The sequence below is a fragment of the Remersonia thermophila genome, chromosome 1, assembly GCF_042764415.1.
Source record: "Remersonia thermophila strain ATCC 22073 chromosome 1, whole genome shotgun sequence".
NCBI lineage: Eukaryota > Fungi > Ascomycota > Sordariomycetes > Sordariales > Chaetomiaceae > Remersonia > Remersonia thermophila.
In genome coordinates, this window is record NC_092217.1 from 4,852,940 (window position 1) to 4,869,892 (window position 16,953).

Sequence of the window (16,953 nt, forward strand, 5' to 3'; positions counted from 1 at the left end):
CCCCTCCCCCCTCCTTTTCTTTTCTCATTGGTACGGGGAAAAGGGTATATAGACTTGGATAGAGTTTGGTTGCCCCCCCTTCTCTCCTCATGAGATCAGTGCAACTCTTGGCTTCCAGTGTGTGATGATTGGGGATTGGGATCCGATCAGAAAGCAGCCGGGTGGGTTGCTTCTGAGAACATTCATGCTGAATCGAGCGTGGTATCAAACTAACAACGTCTATCCTGCAAACAAGGAGGAGCAATTCTTCTAACAACAGTCGGTCTAATTATGCCAGTCAGCAGTTCACTGCCTCTTCCTCTTCCCGCCGTCCTTGTCTCCCAGCATCTCCACGCTCTCCTTGTCTCCCCCGACGCTGAACCCGAAATCCACCACCCCCACCAGCCCGCTCACAGCCCGCAGCAGCCCCTCGAGATCGTAGCACACCAGCGTCGTGCACACCTGCAGCACCGCAAACTCGGCGTAGCCAGGCTGGTCGACGTTGCGCGGGTCGAGGATGGTGGTGACGTCCAGCTCCGGGTACGCGCTGTGCAGGGAGTGGTGGGAAGGATACCGACGGTGACGATGGTGATGCTGATGATGATGAAGATGACGAGGGCCGGCGCCAGCACCGCCGGCGAACCCGCTCCCCAACGCAGCCGAAACCGCCTCTGCCGCCACCGCCGCCGTCGCCCCCCCGGGCAAGTCGTCCTGCCCCGTGCGCGAGTTGACCATCCGGATCGGCGCGCCGCCGCTGCTGTCGTCGTTGCTCGTGCTCTCGTCGTCGTCGTCGTCGTCGGTCTCCTCCTCCGCGGCGCGGCGCAGGTGCATCAGCTGGCGGGTCACGTCGTAGGGCCGGGGCAGCGGCAGGAAGGGAGGCAGCCGCTGGCCCGAGAGGAGCGCGTGCGACAGCAGCGTCAGGGTCGACATGATGGTGTGGTGGGCCGGCTCGAGGGCGTCGAGAACCCCCGCCAGCGCGGTGCACCACGCGCGGCTGTGCGTCCAGATGGACGGGCGGCGGTCGAGGCGGCAGCGCAGGGACCGGGCGTAGCCGCCGCCGCGCACGCCGCTCGTGGCGCGGGACGAGGAGGAGCGGGGGCGCGGGCCGCGGTCCGGATCGCTCCCGAGGGTCGAGGGGTGGCTCGGCCGCATGAGGATGTAGCTCGTCAGGGCCATGTACGCCATGATGCGCCGGCAGCGGCGGATGATGTCCATGTAGGCCTCGCGGGGGAACTTGCCGCCGATGGTGGGCTCGAACTTCTCCCAGTCGGCGTGGGCGCCGCTCGAGGCGAGGAGCATGATGGTCTTGTTGGAGATGCGGGCGTTGGCCTTGGAGAGCATGTGAGCCGGGGTCCCCGGCGTGCCGATGTCGCCGGCGTCGCCGTGAATGTTGAACTTGATGGCGGAGCTGATGATGGCAAAGTGGCTGGCCAGGTGGTAGAGGGTCGCCGAGAGCTCTCGCCGGAGCCGCGTGCGGTCCGTTAAGGGGTAGGGGAAGATGGTCCAGAAGAAGGCGACGAACGAGCCGCCGGCCACGCAGGCGAGACGATACTGGGCAAGGAGGTACGTCCTGGTGTGGAAAGAGAGAAAAAAAAAAAGAGGAGGGACCCGGTTAGCAGATAAGTCCCGTGAGGATTCAGGAAGAAGAAGAAAAGAAAAAGAAAACAAGCTCTACGTACGGGTAGAACGACTGGCCCGTCTGTTGGACGACGTCCACGCCGATCACGAGCGCCTCCAGCTCGTATCCGATGATCAAGACCTGGGTGATTAGGCATGTCAAGATGGCCGGGAAGAAGCGTGGGTACTTGACGAAAAAGTAGTAGCAAAGGAAGAGGGAACACCAGAGGAGGAGGATGACGCCTGGAGGCCTGCCGACCACCATGTACCAGGCGATGAGAGAGAGGACCATGGCGATGACCGTGCCGGCAATCCTGCACATGAAGCTGAAAAAGGATTGGCCCGAGGCTATCATCAAAGTTAGAAGAAAATGGGTGGGGGGGGGGGGGGGGGGGACCCGACCCCTAGGGGGTCCTGGAGACGGAAGACGGGGAACGACTCACTGATGGTCATGCCCAGGGTGACGACGATCATGGCCCAGACCAGCCTGTGCTCTCGGAAGAACATCTCGGTGTGTTCCATAAAGGCCACGATGCCGACGGTCAGGGTCGCGCAGGCGACCCGAAGGCCGAACATGGAGGCGTCGGAGCTGATGACGGCGGGGATCTTGCGCAGCTGCTCGCCGAAGCGCTGCCACGCCGTCGCGGGCGGCAGGTGTTCGAGATCGCGCTTCGGGGCGAACCCGGCGCCGAAGCAGTAGACGGGATTGTCCTCGGTATCCAAGGTGCCTGGAGACCGCTCCACCGATTCGTCGTCGTCGCGAAAGATGGAGAGGAGCCACTTGCGCAGGCGGCGGAGGGTGGGCGTGATGAGACGCTTGCGCGACATGGTGCCGTCGCGGACCTTTTGGTCGGCAAAGTCGACCAGGTCCTGGACCGCCTCGCCGGCCTCGTGCATCAGGGTCTCGAGGTAGAGTATGATGTAGAGGTGCACCTGGTCCTGCTCGCTCTGGAAGTGAGCGAGCTCGGCCGCGTCGCTGTCGAGGTCGATGCCTCGCTTTTGGAGCCACTTTTTGAGCATCTCTCCCTTCCGGGCCTGGAACGCCCCCATCTTGTCGGCGACGATCCTGGCGAAGCTGCGATCCCCCGGCATCAGGCCCCGGTTGGCCTCGAGGTCGAGGAGGCGGGCGGAAAACCGACGCACGACGGCCCTGACCGACGTCTCTCTCTTGGGCCTGGGGAGGAACTCGAGACAGATGCCGGCATGTTCGAGCCCCTGGTCGACCGCTTCCGAAAGGAGCTTGAAAGGTTCGTGCACCTGCACCATGACGGCCTTCCAGGCGCGTTTCTCCATCTCCTTCTCCTTCTCCTCCAAGGGCCCCTCTTCTTCGTCCTCCCACTCCGGCCGTTCGGAGAAGCGCTGGAGGATATCCATCATGGTGTTCATTCCGAGCCTGGTCGCGGAAACACGGGGGTCAGCGTTGGGGTTGGGGCAGACCAAACTCTCTCGGGGGGAGTTAAGGCGTACATGGTGATGTGGATGTTGCGAAATAGCTTCATCAACGAGCTGAGGTCCTTGGCATCCAGCTTCCCCCAGGCGATGTCGCGTTTCGCAAAGGGCAGATCGATCCTGAGCTGGCTCATGAGCGCTCGCAGCTTGGCCCCCGCCTGCCCCAGGGCTTCCGCCGCCGCGGCCTCCTTATCCTTCCCGGGCAAGCCGCCGTTCTCCCGCTGGTCGTCGGGACCCATCGTCGCGATCGAGTGCGTTCGCTTTCTCGTGACGGGGGCCGCGTTGGGGTCCAGGCTCGCGAGGTAGGCCTTCTGCAGGGCCAGGAGCCCCCGCAGCTGACGGATGGACCCGGCAAAGTGCCGGAAGACGATCTGCCGGCTGCTGATGGGGAACACCAGCAGGTTCACGGCGGTGCCGACGGCGAGCCCGGCCAGCATGGTGGTGAGCAGCCTCGAGATGAGCGTGCGGGCGGCCGCCGTCGAGGTTATGAGGGGCCCTTGGGTGAGGGCCGCGTTGGCGAAGATGCTGAAGAAGATGACGGGCCCGTTGAACACGGGTCGCTCGGCGCGGATGAGGTTCACAAACCAGATGTTTGCAAACAGCCAGACGGCGCACACCACCGACTGGCTCGAGTTGTAGGATCGCAGCTGGGGATCGGCGAGCAGGGGGTCGGGACGCTGCGTGCTGTGCCTGGCCTGGAGGCCCATCCAGATCCCAAACAAGCACGTGCCCGCCGCGAAGCAGATGGCAAGCAGATGCAGGACGAGGTTCGTAAGAAACTTGCCCCTGGGAAAGAGAGAATGGGCAAGGATCGAAGCGATGGCCATCAGGTAGCCGATGGTTGCAAAGTGCTCGGCGACAGGCGAGGCCTGGAGGATGGCAAGACAAATGATGGGGGATAGAGAGCCTCTGGCGAGCGGGTTAGCGTGAGCATCACACCGGGCACAAGGGATGGCAGGGTGCGTACTTGAACATGGCAATGAGCGTGGGCTTGTCGAGGCCAAGCTTGGCTGCCATGGTGGGTATCGTGGCCGGCCAGCACGGCGTCTTCTTTGCCTTCTTGGGCACATCTTTGGAGCTCCCTGGCGGCGGTGTGCCGCCGGGACCCCATGAGGTGGTTTCTTGCTCCTCCCGGTCGCAGAGCTCTGGAAGGGAGGGGGGGGGGGGGGGGGGAACAAATAGGGCGGTTAGGGAGGAGAGCTGTCACGGTTCCGAGCCAGGTACCTTCGGGTGGGAGGGACGTACTCTTGAAGTCGGCTTGAGCGCCATTCTGCCGAACGCCGTACCTGGACTCGACGCTGTTTAGCGCATTGAAAACGTCCGAGGCCCAGGAGGTGCGTCGCTGATTCGGGCCGCTGGGGATCGTGGCCTCCAAGCTCGCCGCCTGAGAGGCCGGCTGTTCTCTTGGGTCAACGCGGCCGCTGGATATCGAAGCCGGCAGAGCGGGAGTCCCCTCGGGAGCGCCCAGGTTCGGGCCATGTGCCATGCTGAATCGATGGACGGAACCGAGAGTTGCTCACGAACGCGGCTCAGATGCAATCCTCTTGGGCCAGGTGGTTCCATCTCTTCGAGGTGAAATGCATGGTGGAGGCGGCCGACCCTACGTATTATCGATGGGGTGATGGAATGAGGTCAAGCTCACGAGATTAGCCCAGGCCGGGGCCACTTATAAAGTCGATACGATAATAATACGAAGTACACCTTGGGAAGCATTTGCGTCACTGCCAAGTCAATCCCCGCTTTGAATAATCCAGACGCCTCCAAGGCCAACCCAGTGCCGTGGAAATGCCGATCAATACCCCGGAGAGACGGGGGACCCAGACTCATGGCGGGCGGGCTCCAGGGGGGAGAACTCCAGCAGCTCGGCAACACTGCTAGCCCACAGGCTTCCATGACTCAGGCTGAGGGTTTTCCAGGGAAGAGGCTGAGCCCTCCACAAACGCCGACATGGCGATGGTATCGGAGGTGCGGCGCGGCGGCGTGTAACATTTCTGAGGTTGCCGTACGCCGCATTCTTCCGCCAACGCCATTCTAGACCCAACCCGGGGGATTTCTTTTCAAGACGAGATGATGATCTGACTGATGTAGACTGGAGCATACCTGACATACCTTAGCGACCCTGCGGAACAGGCTCTCAGAAGCCGTGGCATTGAGGCAAGAGAGCGCCCCCCCTCCCCTTCGAAGGCTCGTTTCCCTTTGCCCACTTACACGGGAGGAGAGAAGCGTTCAGTTGAACCCTATCGAACGCGTTCCTCCATGCCGTTTGGGCCGTGGCAAGAAACCCTAGATGTGGATGATGGCGTTGCTTACACACCCCGTCTCTGCGTAATCCCGTCGAAACCTCAGTCAGCTTACTTCGGACAAGGTTGTGTGTTGCGGCACGCACGCTGCGTGGCACAGGTCGCTACACCGGGCCAACTCCCTCTGCTTTGTTGTCGCAGGCTGCGTCAGAAGACCGACCCGGGGGTCTCATTTTTTTTGTTTTCTTTTTCATCTTTGCGGCAATCCTCCTGTTCCATCTACCTTCCCTGGAACTGAACATCAGAAGCTTCTGCTGAAAGGAACGGAACGTACGTAGCGTTTGCAGCCTCTCCGCCCCCTGAAACATCCATGCCGTGAAGGCATTTGAAGCATCCTTCTCTCTCTCTCTCTCTCTCTCTCTCTCTCTCTCTCTCTCTCTCTCTGCCCCTCCAAGAACAACAGCAAGGCCGACTTTCGACACCAGCAGCAGACACAAACAACGCCACAGGGCGCGCGCGATGCCCGCCTACCACCGCGGCGCCGGATCCCAACGCGCCGACGGGACCGAGCGCAGGCGCGACGTCCCGTACCTTTTCCTCGGCTCCGTCGCCGCAGCCACCTGGGTCGCGCACAGGTGCTGGCCCAAGGGGTTCCCCTACGGCGAGAAGGAGGACTGGGAGCTGTCCCCGCTGGCGCTGCGGGCGAGGGAGCGGCGGCGGAGGGAGAAGGCCGAGGCGGCGGGGCGTCATCGGCTTGGGATCCTGGGCAGCAGCGGAGCGAGCGGTCGCCGCGGTGGCAGATGCGGGCCGGACGAGGAGGGGCCGGACGGCGAGGCTGCCGGGCGCGGGTGCTACGGAGATTTCGGCCGGCGACGCCGGGACGAGCGGGATGAGCGGGACGAATGCGACGGGTGTTGCACGCGAGACGAGAGAGACGGCTGGGCCTGGGACGCGAGCGGCCGCTGGAGCAGGAGGACGGGGAGGGAGCGGCACGTCGACGAGCCGCCGCCGCCGCCGCCGCTGTTGCTGCTGCTGTCACCACCGGCATCCTCGTCTCCTGCCTTTTACCGCCGCGGGCTCGCAAGTCGCGAGCGCGCCGCCGACCCCTTTCTTGCGGATGCCCGTCGAGAGCCCCTGGGCGACTACCTCGCCAACGGGACGAGTTCGCCGGGCACGTCGGGGCTCACGACCGGGTCGACTTCCTCGCGGAGAGGGCGCTACGACCATGGCTATTCCGTTCTGGCGCGGCCAACCGCGACGGCGGTCTACCTCGACCGGCATCGACCAGCGGCCGCCACGAGGGCGAGGCGAGCATCCTTTGACGCCGGTTGTGTCCGACGCTGCCATGACGACGGGCACGGCTGGACATGCCGTGAAGCTTGCTTCCCGTAGAAGCTTGAGCTGCTAGATATAATAATAGCTATATATATACCTTTGGCATACGGCGCGTTGAATGTACAGGGACGATATGAACCATGGGCTGCGTTCAGAGTAGGAGGAATGGAGAAACCCGAAATCCGGTGCGTCGCGGAGCTGCGGCTATCTAGAAGGTAGCCATCATGAATATGAGCCAAACCCAGACCTGCGTTGAAACCCGAAATCCTCAGACCGTCATTGCAGCTAGCCCCCCCTTTTCTCCCAACCGTCTCCCAGCCCTGTAGTCCAGCTCGTGGTCATAAGCCTCCCAATCATGGTCCCTATGTTGTGCGTTGATTTCTGTGCGTTTCAACACGTCCTTGTAGCTTTTCTTTCCTCCCGATCCCCGAGCTCAGCAGCCCAGCTCATCCTCCTCCTCCTCCTCCAAAAGCGCCTGGCTAGCACGCTTCTTCCCCTTCTTCACCGCAGCCTTCACCACCTCGGGGAACATCCCAGGCAGCTCCTCCTCCGCGTCCTCGGCACCCGCCAGCTCGCCCGCCAACCCGCCCGCTTTCGGCGTCGCATCCGTCTCCTCCCCCCAACCTCCGGGCTCCCACCCCTCCCCGGCCGTCTTCGCCACCAAGTACGGATTCAAATCGGCCTTGAACCACCTCTCGCCCCGCATCCCGCTCCTCGCTCTGCCCTCCAGGGCCGAGAGCGCGGCCCTCGTCGTCCTCATCCTCTTCGCCCCGCCCTGGCCGCCGCAGCTGACCAGGTTGCCGAGCTTGAGGCGGTGCCTCTGCATGCGGCAGTCGTGCGCCACGATCCCCCGGACGTAGGGGGCGACGTCGAGCGCGATGAGGTGGAGGGTGCGGTCAAAGACGGACGGGTCGAGGTAGGAGAGGGGCTGGGGGCCCGAGTCCGAGGCGGCGATGGGGTCGAATGCAAAGGCGAAATCCATGCGGTTGATGCGCAGGGTGCTCGGGAGGGGGGTGGTGAAGGAGGTTTGGAGGGCGTGGATGGCTTGGGCTTCGGTGAGAGGCGGCAGAGATGCCGACGAGGGCGTGGTGCGGAGCTGGAGGGAATGCTTGGCAAGGGACTTGATCGTCGTAGCGATGGAGGCCGGGAGGTTGTCGTGGTGTATGACCAAAGGCGTGTCGAGATGGGTGACCCCGAGGATCAGGTCGTCCTGGGTCTTGGGCGATGCCTCTGGCTGGGTCGTGTCGATGGCCTCCTGTACGTGACACGTTGGTGAGATTTTTGCTAAGGGTTTCTCATGGGCGTGGTGGCTGGTGTAAGGCTTACCTCTTGGAACGCGGCAAAGGATCCCTGCGAGTACACATCGGCCACGCTCATGGCATCGGCGAGGCCGTCGTAGGCCTCCAGGTCGCGCAGGCGGGCAGCGCGATCGCCCGGGGTCGAGCCAACAAGGCCTTCGGCCCAGCATGTCAGCCCGGTGGAATCCTGCCAGTGGCCCACGTCCAAGCCCCAAAACTCCCAGGCCTGGAGGAGCATCTCTTCCTCGGCGAGCCTCGGGGCGGTCTTGGGGTCGACGATCCCGTCCCGGCTCAGGAGGTTCATGCCCGGCAAGTAGGCGTCCTGGCTGACGACCCTGACGACGTCCTGGTTCTCGTCCAGATCCACCCCCTTGGGCCAGCGAGGATAGAACCAGCCGAGCCCTCCCTTGCGGTCGCCGACCCCCATCTGGCACCAGTACTGCAGGTCCATGGTGGCGGCGCGAAGGTCGTGCTTGCGAGAGTCGTAGAGCTGCTCCACGGCGCGCCTCGAGAGCGCGTGGCCTTCGTTGGCAGCGATGAGGATCAGCCGATCGACGGCGAGGTCCTTCGGCGGAGGGCTGAGACGGAAGATGCCGTGCAGCTGCAGCATGTGAAAGGGGAGCAGGGTCTCGTCGTTGCACGTCATGATGAACGGGCGCTTTGCCTGCGCGATGAGGCCGACGATGGTGGCCCAGAACTGCTTGTCCTCGTCGTAGAGAATGTCCACCTCTTCGAGGAGGATCAAGGACTGCCGCTGGCTCTTGGCGGGCTCCTTTTTGCCTTCCTTGGGCGAGCCTCTGGTCGGGGCCGGCGCCGATGGCACGGGCTTGGAGCTGCCGGGCTTGGCCTTGAAGAAGGCGTTCATGGTCGCCTGCTTGCCCGTCTTGGCTTCTTTCGCCGTGTCGTCGTCGTCGGCGGCGGCCGGGGCGGGCCGGCCGTCGTGGCCGTCGGCTTGGTGCTGCTGGACGTGGTGATTTCTCGTCATGTCCCCGATCCGTTCCAGCACATCCTTGCCGCTCCTCCGGCTGCTGGCGTTGATCTCAAACACCTCAAAGTCGAGCTCTTTGGCCACGGCATACACGGCGGCCGTTTTTCCGCAGCCGGGGGGCCCGCTGATGATCAGGGTGTTGAGCGTTTTGCTGCCATCCTTTCCTCGGCCCAAGCCGCCAGGCCGAACCACCGTCTTGCGGAGGATGCCACGGCTTCCGCTCGGGGCCCAGTCTTCGCCCGGATCCGACAGCTCGTAGAGCTCATGGTCCTCCTCTTCGCTGGAGACGATGAAGCCGTCGAGCTTCTTTCTGCGCTTCTTTTTGCCGCCGCCCGCCCCCTTGCCTTTCTTGGCCTTGTCCGAGTCGGTCGACCCGGTGTCGACCGACTGCACCATCAGCGCCTGGAGCCACTCCCGAAGGAAGAAGGCTTCGCGGCCCGGCTGGAGCACCTCGACGGCGCTGGCGGGAGCGTACTTTTGCACCCAGCTGGCCGTTTCGCATTGCGACATGTCAAAGGCAGAGAGCGACGTGCACACCGAATCGAAGAGGCGAGCCAGCTGGGGCGGAGGGCGTGGCTCGGCGGCGGCGGCGGCATTGCCTTGCGCAGACCGTTGGGCGGAAGGGTACGTGAGGGTTGCCAGCTCGGGGAGGATGCGGTTCCGAAGCTTGCGGCCGCTTTCAAAGTGTTTTTGCGGGAGGCGAAGCTCCGGAGGCGGCGGGATGAAGTCGTCGGTGTTGACGTCTTTGAGGGCCCTGGCCGTTGCCGACAAGTCGAGCACGCTGGCCACGAGATGGGTGACCGTCTCTCCGGGGGCTAAGCGGACGGCGTGGCCCTTGGATTTGCGGCTTGGAAAAGGGATCGGCTGGCTCGCCCCCGGGACAGGTTCGTTCTCGTCGCCTCGGGTGTGAACCATGCCTTTCCAGGGCCACGCGGGAAGTTTGGAGCCCGGAAATTTCAGACCAAAGTTCTTGACGCCGAACTGCAGCGACTGGCCTTTGGACGCCGGCGCGGCCCGGGGTTTCTTCGGGGAGCATGGCGTTGACAGATAGACGATGGCCCGGTCGCAGGCGGATGGATCGCCGGGCCTTTTCGGCTTGGGGCTGCCGGGAGCCAAATCGGCCTTTTTTGCCCGGCTTGCAAAGAAGGGATGCATGGCCTTGGGCGGTGCTGGCGGCCGGGACGCTTGTGCGTTCGCGGGGGCTTGGGCCGCGTTCGATGGAGGTCGAGGTGCTGCTGGCTCGGCAACGGGGTGTCGCGTGCGTCCGTCCAGGATATCGGCGATCAGGTTCCCCAATCTCGTCCGAGTTTCCGCCTCGGAACCGTAGGCAATGCGAACGAGCTTGGACGCTGGCTTCCTCGATCGCCTCCCGGAAGAAGAAGAAGGAAGCTTTTCGGCCTCGCTCGCCAGGTCTGTCGACTTGGACTGCTTTGGTTTGGGGGGCGACCCGATCGTTCCGGTTTTGGGGTTGAAGAGCAACAATTTGATGGGCTTCGAAGTGCTGGTCCCGTGCGTGCTGGGAGGGGATGGAATTGCTCGCACATGATTGCTCGCAGGAGGATTCTCGGGTGTTTCGGAACAACCACCGCTCGTTTGTGCTTCGGAACAGCCCGCCGGGAGACCTTCTGGGGCGGCAGCATCTTGGGGTCGACCGCAGCGTTGGGTTTCTGCCGGTTCTGGTAGGGCCTGCTCTGGCAGTGGCAGTGACGGCAGCGGCGGCGGCGGCGGCGGTGGTGGTGGTGGTGGAGGTGGTAGCGGCGGCGGCGGAGGATTCGATAGCGCGGCGAGATCGTCCCCGGCATCCCCTTGGCCAGCCTCGTTCCCCTGCGCAATCTTGACGAAGTGGCTTGTGATGTCCCCTCCTGCCGAGTTCCTCGTCCGCTTCTTGTGTGGAGGTTTGCTTGACGGCTCTCCGTGAGGCTCATCCTCCGCCTTTCGCCTCCGGCCACGAAGCGCCTCTGTGCTAGCTCGGGCGTCCGGTGGAGTGGCGGTGCTGGCGACCACGTCGAGGGAGCCATCCTCCACGATCGAGTCCGCGGTGGACGGTCCGGTCTCGTGCGTCGGGGCGGTGGGAGGAGCAGGTCGGGGCTGCGTGAAGAACGGGTGCACGGGCTTCGGGATGGTCGAGTTGATCGGGGGAGCGTCGGCCCCGGCCATGGCGACGGCAGCGAGAGCGCTCATGAAGGAAGGACGCGGGACGAGGCGCAGGACGGCGGCTCGGAACGATTCGACTCCGGCAAGCGGAGGGTGGATTGGCCAACGGAAGAACCTGCGACGGGAGGAGCGCGGAGGGGATGCGAGATGAGGGAGATGGGAGCAATTCGTGGCCAAGGAGATGCGATCATGGCGGGGAGAAAGGTAAGGAAAGCTTCTGCTAGAGCCAATCCCCAAAGGACGGGAGGTAACGTTAATAACGGTCGAACGAGGTCACCACCCGGGGGGGTTGGCAGAGAAAAATCCCCGGGGGCGCCTAAGCAGAGAGAGGAGTCGTGGTGGTGATTGGTGGTGGTTTCACGCCTGGACAGTGGCGCGTCCATCCAATGTATATTAGTTGGTTATTCGTGAACAGCGGGTGTACCAGCACGGCCTTGACCCGAACCCTTGAGCAAAGAGACGAGCGAGACGAGACCGCGACTTGACGCGCCGGTTGGCGTGTGCCGCCTCCCAGAAGGCTCCACTTGCATCATTTTGTCCCCACGGTGTGGGGCATCTCTTGTGGAAGATGGGCAGCCAGTCATGTCGTGCGGCTCGATAACCAACCACTGGTTATCGATAAGCCGGCACTCCCCAGGACCCACCCCAACTTTTTTGGGTGGAGCCGCCTCTTTTTTTCTGCTTCCTTCTTCTGCCTCCGGACGCCGAGCTCAGGTTTGCGACCGGCCATGGTTCGCATCCTTTTCGTCGCGACGGTATCCCACTCTGCCAATTGACACCCCAGGCAGATCTTCGTCCGACCATGGCGACCAAGCTGCAAATCCACGCCCCCTACGTGCTGCAAGCCCTCCCCCGGCCCCTCGACGGGCCGGACGGCCTCGGTCGCTACCAGGTCGGAGAGGTGTTCGGCCAGAAGCACGACGGGAAGCGGAGGAAGCGGACCGAGCTGGCCGTGGCCATCGACGGCGTGGCCGTCTACCTCTACGATGTAAGTCAAAGGACCCGAGACGCCGGCATCTTGTTCTGTCGGGCTGCCGAATCCCGCGGGGCTGACGCCGCCCGCAGATCCTGTCTTCGCAGGCCGTCACCTCGTACCTCGTCTCGCCCCAGTCCGTCTTCACCTGCGCCCCGTACTCGCTGCGCTGGAGGCCAGCGTCGTCGGAGACGGCCGTTCGCTTCACCTACGTTTCCCTTTCGACCGGCGCCGGGCCCTCGAGCGCCAAGCGCGAGATCAAGCTCTTCAAGGAGGAGACCACCCGGGCCGGCACAACCACCGCCACGACCGTCTCCCAGGCCGTCAGCGTCTCGGCGCCCATCGTCCACGTCTTCGCCACGTCCTCCCGCAGCGCCGTCGCCGTCTCGGCCGCCGGCGCCTCGTCGAACCACGACCTCATCGCCGTGGCTGCCGACGGCGCCCTGCTCTGCCTGGACGGAGAGACCCTCCGCGAGAAGTGGCAGAGCTCCCCCTCGGTCCTCTCCAAGGAGATCCTCTCGGGCCCCAAGCCGTCCCTTCGCGTCGACTTTGTCCAGCCCACCCAGGCCGCCGACGTCATCGACGGCCTGTTCAACGGCAAGAACGAGCTCTTTGGCATCTTCCAGGAAAAGATCCACCGCGACCACTTCAACCCCGACTTTGCCGTCCTCATCACGTCGGACGCGGCCTCGGGCGCCCGCCACCTGCACCTGCTCGCTCTGCCGTCCGAGAGGGAGTCCCGGCAGACAAACAACGAGCGCGTCGTTTCCGTCTTTGCGGCGCCCCTGGCCGCCGATGCGGCGTGCTCCAGGTACCAGCTGGACGTCCGATCCGGCACCCTGCAGACCCTGTCCAACGGCGCCGTGGCCACCTACGCGTTCAGCAACGGCCTGCCCCGCCTCGAGAACAAGCTGCAGCCTCCCGGCATCTCGTCGTTTGTTCGCCTGTCGAGGACCTCGATCCTCATCTCGGCGGCCGACGGCTTCGCCATCTACAACCCCGTCTATCGCTCTCTCCAGGCGACCACCTCGGTCGACGCGGCCGCGGCCGCGGCGGGCGCTTCCGACGGCCGCTTCGAGTTCGTCACGTACCTGGCGAGCCGCGAGATCGCCGTCGGGCTGTGCGGCGCGAACCTCACGGCGGTCCAGATCGAGGCCCCGAGGAACCGCACCACCAAGCGCCGCGCCGAAGGCCTGCTGACGGATGCCATTCGGCGCGGCATCCCCCGGGACCCGCTCTCCCAGCGCCACGCCCAAGGGCAGCACGCCGACTCGGCCATCCTGGCCGTCCCCGCCGCCGGCGACTCGGAGGCGTCGCTGCTGGAGTGGCAGAGCAAGTCGGAGCAAGCCGATGAGTTCCTGCGCGCCCACGACCTGCAGTCCTGGGAGCGCATCATGTCGGACGTCTTCAAGGTGCCCATCAAGCCGGCCGAGGACAAGGCGGACGAGGAAGAGCCGGCGGCCAACGGGGACGCGCCCCCGGCGCACCCTCCGGAGTGGCTGTGGCCCTCGTCGAGGAGCGAGTATGCGCGGGTCGACCGGCGCTGGGTCTTTTACGCCATCAGCAAGATCTTCTCCTGGGGCCCGCAGGGCCCCGAGCCCGAGGCGCCGCGCCTCGCCTGCCGCTACCCGGAGAGCAACGTGCTCAACTACCTCGTCGACGTGGGTCACCTGACCACCTCCAACATCAAGTCGGCGTTTCGGGAGGAGGCCAGGGAGGCGGATGCGGTGGAGGACGTCATCGGGGAGGAGCTGCCCGTTCTCCTCGCCCGGGTCGACCCGACCATGGAGCTTCTCGTCGGCTACATCTCGGCCACGCAGCTGGGGCCGACGGAGCTCGTGTCGTCCATCAAGCTGCTCCTCGACAGCCTGGGCCTCTTTGAGGAGTCGCCCCGGCTTCTCGCGATGCGTCCCGCCGACGGCGCCGAGGCCAAGGACGACCCGCCGAGCGATCCCGTCAAGACGGAGCTGGACCGGGCCGAGGAGGAGCTGCACATCACGGAGCACTACCTCGTCGGCCACAGGACCCGGGGCCTGGGCGTCGCCTTTGGCAAGCTGGCCGCCTGCCCGTCGCTCGCGACCGTCAAGAGCCTGCGCCGGCTCTTCAAGGCCGAGGAGATCATCGGCCTCATGAACGTCCTGCGGGCCGAGCTCATCAAGGACGGCTGGACCACCCGCTACCTCGACCGGACCGGCGCGGACCAGGACGAGGCCGAAGCCCCTCCCGACGGCAGCATCGAGCTGATCGCCAACCTCATGTCCCGGTGCATCGACGCCGTCGGGCTGAGCGGGTGGATGGCCTCCGACGCCCTGCTGTCCTCGCGCAGCGGAGGCGGCGGCGGCGGCGGCAGCGCCGGCAGCGGCAGCGCCTCCAGCAGCGCCAGCCAAGAGGGCTCGGCGACCGACTTCTTCAGCCAGTTCCAGGCCGAGATCAGCGTCGCCCTCGAGGGCATCATGGAGGCCGTCCGCCTGCAGGCCGCCCTGGCGGAGGCCGTCGGCTACGCCAGGCGCGCGAGGAAGGCCCTGCCGCCCGACCCGGCGGCGGCGGCAGCCAAGGGCAAGCCGACGACGCTGGTGCACCTGCCCAAGGAGCTGCCCATCGGGCTCAAGACGGACGCGCGCATCTCGGCCGAGAGGATCCGGTCGGGCGGCGAGGTTGTGCAGCGCAGCACGCGGCAGATGGGCCACTTTGTGGGCAAGAAGAGGGGGGTGTACTCGGTGCTCCGGCTCTCCGAGGAGAGCATGCTCGGCGGTGCAAGGAAGAGCGTGGTGCAGGAGACGAGGTGAGGCGTGCGAGCCTGAGAGGCTCTCCAGATGGCAGGCATGCCGTGGTGGGAGGTGCGGGGAATGGAATGGGTAGTACATAATTGTCAAACGCCGACGGGGCGACGGCGATTGCTACATTCAGTACGTGCGCTGGCGTGCCCGAGCAATCCCGTGCATCCCATGGATGGGGAGTTTGGTGTAGTTGGAGATGGGTTGAGCCGAGCTTGTCTTGTGTGTGTATGGTAGAGCGCAATGCATCAGGACACCCCCGTGATAGGCGACGGCACGACAAGCTTCCCTGTGAATACATACCCATAGTACACACGCTACTTAGTTACCTACCTACCCTGAGAGGATACCGAGGGCGTTGTAGGTGCCTGATAGGGCCGACGACGACCACGCCAGGGAGCCTAGCTTGAGGGGTCTTGCATCCCCATTGCCTGAAGCCGGGACGCATCTTCTTTGGCCAGGGTAGATAGGTAGAGTAGCCTGTGCGTCTTGCATCCGCTCGCAGCATGGAGGGTTTGTTGTTTGCGACCAAGCTCGACTCATCGTGGCTGGGGTTCTCAGCCTTCTGCGAAGAGCGTCGTTGGTGTACGCAGTAATTACCTGCCACACATACCACACATCCATCTCTCCATCCTTATTATCTCATCCATTCAGCGGGTGTCAGGCAGAGACCTCCTGTCGGCGTGTGTCCCGTCACGGTCCCAAAGCGGCCGCTCGCCGAGCGGCCGAGACAAGGAAAAAAGAAAAAAGTGGCTACCTACGGTGTATTCGTGTACCATCCCACAGCCCTATGGAGAGAGAGTATCCCAACATCTTACGTCCAGGAAACGCGTTTCCCTAGATGCCTACCTGCGTACCGAGGAGAGAGAGGGAGGGGAGGGGGGGAAAGGGACCGCCAGGCTTCCCACTTGGTTTGGGTCTTCCACCGGAACAGCTCGGTAGCTCCCGTCGCCGGAGCACACCGAGTTTCCAATCGAGCCAAGCTCAGCAGCACAGCCTTGCTGCGCCGAGCCGCTGCCGCTGCCGCTGCCGCTGCCGATGGCCAAGCCCAGAGCAGGTTCCAAGATCCAAGATGAATGGGGGAGATGCGGAGGTGGCGGGGAGGTCTCGCTGCCGGAGGGTGGGAGTCACTCGGGATCTTACTTTCTAGAAAAGAAAAAGGAAACATGCCCGGCAAGTTTCTTTCTGGCTTGTCTGCGTTGAGGCACCGGATAGGTTCGATGCTACGGGAGGTGTGTTGTGGAGAGCGAGGCTTTGGGTGGTGGCGCAGCGCCGAGGCATGTCGTCGGGCGGTCTTGGTCCCCCACCCACTCACGCACAACAAACACAGCAAACGAAGCAAGCCACCGTCTTGTCCGTCCGTCTTCCATTCATGGCTTGCATCGGTTGCAACAGGGTCGGTTGCATCCATCTGCCCCGCTTTCCCCCCCAAGACCCGGCGGTGGTGGAGGTGGCGGTGATGGTGGTGGTGGTGGTGAGGGGGCCGGCCCAGACGCTCGTGAGCTCCGTCGTGGGCTGCAGGCCGACTTCGATTCGAGGCCCAACCAAAACACCATCCTCATAGGGTTTCAACGCGTGGCGTGGTAGCTCCGCCTACGCAGTACTGTGCACACATGCAGCGTGCATGCGGTGGAACGGGGTTTACAGCGCTACTGCTGCATCCCGTACATCTGTACGCAGTATGCGTGTATGCAGCCTGTATGTGTCTCAGGATCAGGTTGTTCGCCTCGAGAGGCTCTCTCCATGTTGCTGGCGGGGGTAACTACCCTCTGGCATGCCGCAGGTGTTTGGATGAGATGTGAGCAGCCGGCCCGGATTTCGCCTAGTTGTTATTCGGGCTGGGGCTGGGGCTGGGCGCGCATCTCGCCGGTGGGATATCCGTCACACGCAGTCACACAATGCGGTCCGGTCCGGAAACGGGGGCGAGGCTCGTGGAGCAGGCCGGCGCTGGTTCTCTTGAAAAAGCAGCTTGAGCCATGGGATGACGATGGCTCAACCCGAGACAGCCCTAAGAGGAGCCTCGCTGCAGCCGTCTAGAGAAGCTAAGCCTTCTCCGGTTCTAGCGTAACGCCAGCATGGAACCTTGCCGGGCTGTTCCAAGGTCCGGGGCTGCGTTCCCATCTTTTCCGCGTCAACCGCCCCGGAA

At 64.1% G+C, this 16,953-nt stretch overlaps 3 protein-coding genes across 3 annotated transcripts; 1 reads left to right on the forward strand and 2 right to left on the reverse strand.

The window, feature by feature from the left end:
- Nucleotides 1-285: 285 nt before the first annotated feature.
- Nucleotides 286-4,531, reverse strand: VTJ83DRAFT_1338 (uncharacterized protein; the record flags this gene model as incomplete). The annotated part of the gene is made up of 6 exons (XM_071007486.1): nucleotides 286-1,549; nucleotides 1,659-1,944; nucleotides 2,040-2,989; nucleotides 3,064-3,954; nucleotides 4,013-4,190; nucleotides 4,291-4,531. The coding sequence occupies 6 exons, from the start codon at nucleotides 4,529-4,531 to the stop codon at nucleotides 286-288; spliced, it is 3,810 nt and encodes a 1,269-aa protein (XP_070870691.1).
- A 2,522-nt stretch (nucleotides 4,532-7,053) lies between these two features.
- Nucleotides 7,054-11,087, reverse strand: VTJ83DRAFT_1339 (uncharacterized protein; the record flags this gene model as incomplete). The annotated part of the gene is made up of 2 exons (XM_071007487.1): nucleotides 7,054-7,875; nucleotides 7,947-11,087. 2 exons carry the CDS (start codon nucleotides 11,085-11,087, stop codon nucleotides 7,054-7,056), a joined length of 3,963 nt encoding a protein of 1,320 aa, XP_070870692.1.
- A 775-nt stretch (nucleotides 11,088-11,862) lies between these two features.
- Nucleotides 11,863-14,819, forward strand: VTJ83DRAFT_1340 (uncharacterized protein; the record flags this gene model as incomplete). Its single annotated transcript, XM_071007489.1, has 2 exons — nucleotides 11,863-12,048; nucleotides 12,126-14,819. 2 exons carry the CDS (start codon nucleotides 11,863-11,865, stop codon nucleotides 14,817-14,819), a joined length of 2,880 nt encoding a protein of 959 aa, XP_070870693.1.
- Between the last annotated feature and the right edge of the window lie 2,134 nt (nucleotides 14,820-16,953).